The sequence below is a fragment of the Bombus impatiens genome, unplaced genomic scaffold (genome assembly GCF_000188095.3).
Source record: "Bombus impatiens unplaced genomic scaffold, BIMP_2.2 scf_0474, whole genome shotgun sequence".
NCBI lineage: Eukaryota > Metazoa > Arthropoda > Insecta > Hymenoptera > Apidae > Bombus > Bombus impatiens.
In genome coordinates this window covers 28,274-34,817 of record NT_176893.1, presented here as the reverse complement: position 1 = coordinate 34,817, position 6,544 = coordinate 28,274, and the positions used below count along the sequence as shown (strand labels likewise).

General features: G+C 27.3%; 1 protein-coding gene across 3 annotated transcripts; it reads left to right on the top strand.

Annotated features, from left to right (window-relative positions):
- The first annotated feature begins 652 nt into the window (after window positions 1-652).
- LOC100745623 (CDK5 and ABL1 enzyme substrate 2) lies at window positions 653-5,909 on the top strand. Of its 3 annotated transcripts, none has more exons than XM_024368670.2 (10): window positions 653-1,475; window positions 2,515-2,892; window positions 2,988-3,111; window positions 3,331-3,449; window positions 3,705-3,743; window positions 4,335-4,420; window positions 4,496-4,602; window positions 4,681-4,787; window positions 4,878-5,082; window positions 5,171-5,333. In XM_024368670.2, the coding sequence occupies exons 1-10, from the start codon at window positions 1,054-1,056 to the stop codon at window positions 5,210-5,212; spliced, it is 1,629 nt and encodes a 542-aa protein (XP_024224438.1). In that variant the 5' UTR covers window positions 653-1,053; the 3' UTR covers window positions 5,213-5,333. The 3 variants fall into 3 exon arrangements, with proteins under 3 accessions (XP_024224438.1, XP_012242884.1, XP_012242885.1); XM_012387461.3 differs by having other exon boundaries at window positions 655-1,475; window positions 5,188-5,909; XM_012387462.3 differs by lacking the exon at window positions 3,705-3,743 and having other exon boundaries at window positions 657-1,475; window positions 5,188-5,909.
- Window positions 5,910-6,544: the final 635 nt, after the last annotated feature.

Sequence of the window (6,544 nt, the reverse complement as noted above, 5' to 3'; positions counted from 1 at the left end):
AGCACGTATGAGGACATCTGTCTTTCAAGTCAATTGTAATCGACTGATTCAAATGTGCACTGTACCTTGATTATGGGATTAATATAAATAAATGATAAATAGGTTTCGGTTTCAAATAGCTACAAATAGCTTTATACGTAGCTTTTTTCGTCATGTTTCTTAATTTAAAAATATGTAGTCGAAATTAATCAGCTTTATCAGTCACTATATAGGAAAGGTATGGTTTTTATCACAGAGGACTGTGGTTTCTAGGAAGATACAAGCATTCAACCAGTTTCATCTTTTTTCTAATGCGTTAGACATTTCATTTTTCTGAATGATGATATTAATATCCAATACCACTGAAACAGCTGGATAACACAATGAACTAAATTTTCTGTATCAAAGCAATGAAATAAGAGGTAATTATATTTACAAAATCAGCATCTTCATCTGTTAGTTTTAATATTCAATACAGTAGTGGAAACATAGAAATAAAATTCCATAAACATTGGAATAAATAGAGATTACAGAGGCAGCCTAGTGATTAACCTTCTAAGATAATGTGCATGATGAAGTTTTATAAAATTCAGAAAATGTATGACAACAATAATTTTTTGTTTCTCTTTAAAGAAGAAGAGAAAAAAGAAAAACCTTATTAAAGAAAAGCATAACGTTTCTAGAAAATTCGTTAATATATTTCGATATTAACACATGTGAGAAAATGCGCAGTCGCAGAAGAAAGTAGAGGGTACTATACTCGGCCGACAAGGGAATGGGTTGCAGTGTTGCGTAGTAGGAAGGAAGATTGTTTTATTGGTAGCAGGATTTGTTTTTTAATCTTATGAGAGGAATCAGTACGATGATGAGTGACACCGGTTCACGTATCTACGTGCGCTGTGTGAGCACATTAATGGAAAATGTCAGGACTAAGTGTACGAGCGGTGATAATGAATTGTGATCCTAGTAGTTGTCCTCGTTTGACAAAAGAATCCTTGTCGAGTGTCCGTCTCTTTCCTGGTCGTTTACGTTGGTACTCGGTAATACCGGTCTATCGATACGGTCAACCGTGGAATGGCAGCAGCCTTAAAAAAGAATCATTCACGCAGAAGGTTGGCCGCCCTAACATTTCTTTCGAATATTTCTCTCGATGGCAGCCACCGCGATACCAAATTAGCTGTTCTATCGCGGAATAGTGTTGCTCATGCACGTACCCTAAGTGATAGTCAGGCTCATCAGGTTGAAGTTCGTCAGGCTGATTTGACTGTTTCTACTGAAGAAGTTGTCGATGACTCTACAGAAGAGCATTTAATATCCTCATCTGCAAAGCAAACAAGCTCTCCGCAATTAGTGCCAAAAAGTGGTGAACACAATTCATTTAGTTCAAATTCTGACGGGATACTGACTCCTGCGAAGGCAGCAGTGGCTGTTTTCTTAGAACAAGAAAGAAATTATCCACAGCTCTCTACTGGATTTCATAGTTCATTCAGAGAACGGTAAACAATTGTTTGAATTCCTTTAAATGTAACCTATACTCTGTTCCACCTTACCAAAGATATTAGCTTTAGGTTTGATTTTTTGTAATTTCGCAGTTTGTATATGTGAGGTGTGTGTATTTACAGAAACTAAATCATCGATTGTTTATATTATAAAGATTTCCTTCAGTTGTTTTGATGTTCTTTATGAGATAAAAAGTAAGATAAATACTACTTAGAGATGTTCATAAATATTACATAAACTTTCTTACATATAAATAATTAAATTGTTGATTTTATTATATACCCTTATTGAATTAAATAAATTGTTTTATATAACTAGAATAATAATTGATATAATTATTCATTTCTAATAAAATTTATAATTATTATAATTTTCAATATTTATGATTATTATCTATATGTATGCAATTAAAGAATAAATTTTAAATAACAAATTAGAATTCTATTAAAAGTTATGTAATATACAATGCTTTTATCAAAATAATCTTCTTTTTTATTACATAGCTATTTCTTACAATTATTATAGTTAATATTCTATATTCAATGTGTTATATATTTTGTAATATACTTAATAACATGTCTTTCATTTTTATCATTTTTAATGTTTTGTACATTAGTAGTAATCTATATCAGTATTGATTTTATTGATTTTATAAAACAAGTAGGAAATATATTCATTAAAGATAAGAAAAAGATAAGAAGAATGTAAAAGATACAACATAAGGATATATAGAGAGAGCAGCACATTTAACTAGTATTTGCCTTATTTTTCAAAATAATATTAAATAAGTTATATATTGGAGTGATATGACTTCAATAGTATAAAGTCAAAGTACCAAATGTTCAATGTTGTAGTTTATTTAAAATTATTATAATTTTCTCTACATATAAAATTAACATTTATGTACATTAGATGATAGATTTAGAACTAATAAAATCTATATTCCATGTAATATTCATTCAGTAATAACATTTTGTGCAATATTCATATATTATTAAGAATAGAAAATATAAGGTATTTATTTCTGTTTCTTAGTACTGGCACAACTGGCAGTGAATATTCTTTACCTGAAAGGCGAGTTGGTTCTTTACAATATAAAAAGCGTATAACTCATCAAACATCAACTCTTTCGGAAGATATAAAGCATCAATATAACAGTTCCAATGAAAGTATTGGTTCTTTACGTTCAAAACCACAATCCTCAAAATCAAAATCAAAGACATCAAATAATATACAATCTGGTTCTGCAAATAGTGGCATAATACCAGAAGTTACAAGAGAATTGCGTTTAATGCAACGACCTGTAAATGGTTATAAGTTTGGAGATGATAGATTGGTTTTGGTTTCTAATAAACGTGTGCCATTTCTAGTATTTTCTGCTCTTCCATATAATAAAGGACAAAGATCTAGTTGGTAAGATAAATATAATAAAAATTGAATAATGCTATATTTAAAATACATAATATTTCTTGTAGTATAGTATAACTATAGATCTTTTCTTCTTGTAGGTCTGAATTGCGTAAAGACACAGGACGAAGAAAAAATATATCTTCACAGAGACCATTATCAGCAATTAATGATAATATTGACCCTTTTGGTTTATTGGGAATAGAGCGTGCTAAAGACGGCCAGGTATTTAATTAAATAATACAGGGTGATTCTTTTACTAGTTAATTCAAAAGCATTGTTATTATAGTGATAATATTATATTGTTTTATATGATCTGTTATAAGAAGCTGATATTGGAGAATGTCATTCACAGTCTGATTTGCAACACTGCTTTTGTTAACTAACAAGATCACCTTCTATATGCAATGAACTTTAAATTCCTTAAATTTTGAATATTTTTAGGAAATATCTTATGGGCAGTTGCTTGTCCCATCTAGACAGTTTCAAAAGGACAAAAAGTTACATTTTAGTGATAATGAGGCAATAGAACTTATACCTAACAAACATCCTGTAGTTTCAAGGTATTTATTTTGTGTAATTACTTAATATATTTCCACTTTTGTCTAGTATTTTATCCCCATTTCGTAAGTACAAATATTTTGTAATATTATATTACATAATTTTGAAAAAATTTTCCATATAATATAGTATTTTTATATATTTCCTGTTTCACATATTTTCATTCATCTTCCATATTTCACTTATATATTCTCACAGAATATGCATTGCACAATTTTTTTTTTCTTGTAATGAAACTTTTCAACCATATTTTGCAGGACAAAAACTATTACATGGAATGTGGATCACTCTAAATGGTAAAACATATAAGCATATTGTACTAAAAAAAAGATTTATATTACAATTGTATACAGTAGAAAATATGAAGTATAATTTATATTGTTAATTAATTTGGCATAGACAATTCTTATTAGTATATAACTATGTATATCTTTTTCAACACTAAATACATAGCACATGTATTATAATACAGGATTTGTATGATTAGTTTCAAATAAAAAAATATGTTTATTATACATATAGAAAAAAAATCTTTATTTGAGTGATAATTGAATTTGTATTGCTATTGTTAATGAAAAGTAATTACTTTTGTGTGAATATTATATCTTTAATAAAAATAGAAACTTTCATTTTAGAATTGGTGAATAGATAAAATATTTGCGTATCATCATTAATATACATATCATATACATTTTCATTTATATGTACATTTATATGTTCATTTATATACATATAATCATCTTTAACGCATATATGTTAATTAATTTTTATTAGTTATTCTTAGATTTATTATGCCGTATTATGTATAAAATATTTGATGGTTATAACAAATTACACGTGCTTGTTACTTTTCCATGCTGTGCTTTGTACATTGAAACCTTTTCCAGGTGTTTATCATATGATACAGCTACATATCGTACTCAGCATTTAACGCCCGAATCTCCACCACTATCTTTTAATGCTGATTCTAAAGGTATAGTGTATAAATCATTTGAAGTAGTAAACAAAATAATATATGATAATGAAATATTTCTCTTTGTAATTATAGCTTATGATTGGGATGAGCAATCATTACAATACAATCCTAATTTGTTGGATGATCCGGAACTCATAGCTGGAAAACATAGAACACTGCTTACATTTACATCATACATGGTATATATACATATTTTATAAGCTTGTGATATAATGTACAATAATATATTTTTTTGTAACTACTTATTTTTTATATAGGCATCAGTTATCGATTATGTAAGACCATCTGACTTAAAAAAAGAATTGAATGACAAATTTAAAGAAAAATTTCCGCATATACAACTTACCTTGAGTAAATTAAGAAGGTTAGTATTAAAAAATATGACGTTATCTATAAGTATGTAGTACTTTTTATGCGATATTTATTTATATATTACAATGATATATACCTATAGCTTAAAACGAGAAATGAGGAAAATAGCAAAAATGGAATATGGTATTGATCTCCTAACAGTAGCAATGGCTTATGTATACTTTGAAAAACTTATTCTTCGAAATGTTGTTACGAAACAAACGCGGAAATTATGTGCTGGTGCATGTTTGCTTCTTGCAGCAAAATTGAATGATGTTAAGGGTGATGTCCTCAAATCATTAATAGAGGTATTTATTTCATATGTAAACATATGATATCAATATATTATATTATTATGTGAATCAATATTACATGGGGAATACTTTTGGATTAAAGTTTTATGCGATTTACAGAGAATTGAAAGTGTATTTCGTCTAAACCGCAAGGATTTAATTACATCAGAATTTGCTGTTTTGGTGGCCTTAGAATTTGGTTTACATCTTCCAACATGGGAGATATTTCCACATTATCAGAGATTAATATACGAATCTTGACCTTCTTTCACGACGTTTTTCTTACGTAGGCCCAGAACATTTTCTTCATAAAATTAAAATTTCCGAAACAATTATGAAAAGTACAATACATAGAGTTCTTTTTATATAATAACGTACAAAATTATAAGTAAAAGGGAATAAGAATTTAAAAGCGAATAGATACACTATGGTTACTAACTAATTTGTTATTCTGTAATATCGTAAAAAAATAATATGTTGGTAACAGTTATAAACAGCTTGATAGGCATGAATAATTTCAGAAGGGATATTACAAAATATTTCATTTTTTCTTAATATGACTATTTACAATAAGTGAGCTTTAATAATACGAAGCTCTTATATGATAAAGTTGTTTAATACTTCGTAAATTTATAAACATGCGTATTTGTAATTAGAGTAATTGAACGGAATGGTGGAAATTGCTGCATTGTGTGTTATTATGCGTAACAAGCTGTAAGAATTACAAATAACAGTGTATACTTTTGAAACATTGTAAACACTTAAATATGTTCAAATCTTTTAAGTACTTATATAATTTTTAATTTGTTTTTAATGGTCAAAAAATTACGTTATGCATAGTACTTAGCGTAGTTAATAATTCCTTTCTGAGACACAATAACTTATACACAAAGATGATGTTAATTATACAATGTTGTAGGTAATCTGACAAACTTATAAAGAGGAAACAACAACTGCTAAGTTTAGAGTCAATAGAGTACTTTTAAATCTTAGAGACAACAGTTATAGTGATTTAACCATATAAATGTAAATGCTTCTTCCAATTTTTATAATGTATAAATGAAATTATGTTTCCGAAGCTTTTAAAGTTCTAAGGTTTACTATAGATATTAAAAAAAGATTTTCGTGCTTTAAAAAAGATGCATAAAATTTTATTGTTTCACGAAAAGTTTATTTTAAAATATATGTATTTAAACATTTAAAGATTTAATATTACAAAATTTCATTGTTGTTTTAAATTGCTTTTAGTTTTGTAATTCTTTTAACATATGATAAATATCTAATTATAGAGTCATTATTTACTGGAAAAAGATAATTATTAAACATCCAATTATAAAAATTAATATTATTGAAAAATAGAAAAATTATAGATGAAACTACCAATGAAGTACTTTGTTTTAAATGTAATGAAAATATTTACGAAGTTAAGTTATACTTTTTCTTATTATTCATTATTTTAATTGCTTTTGCAGCAAAC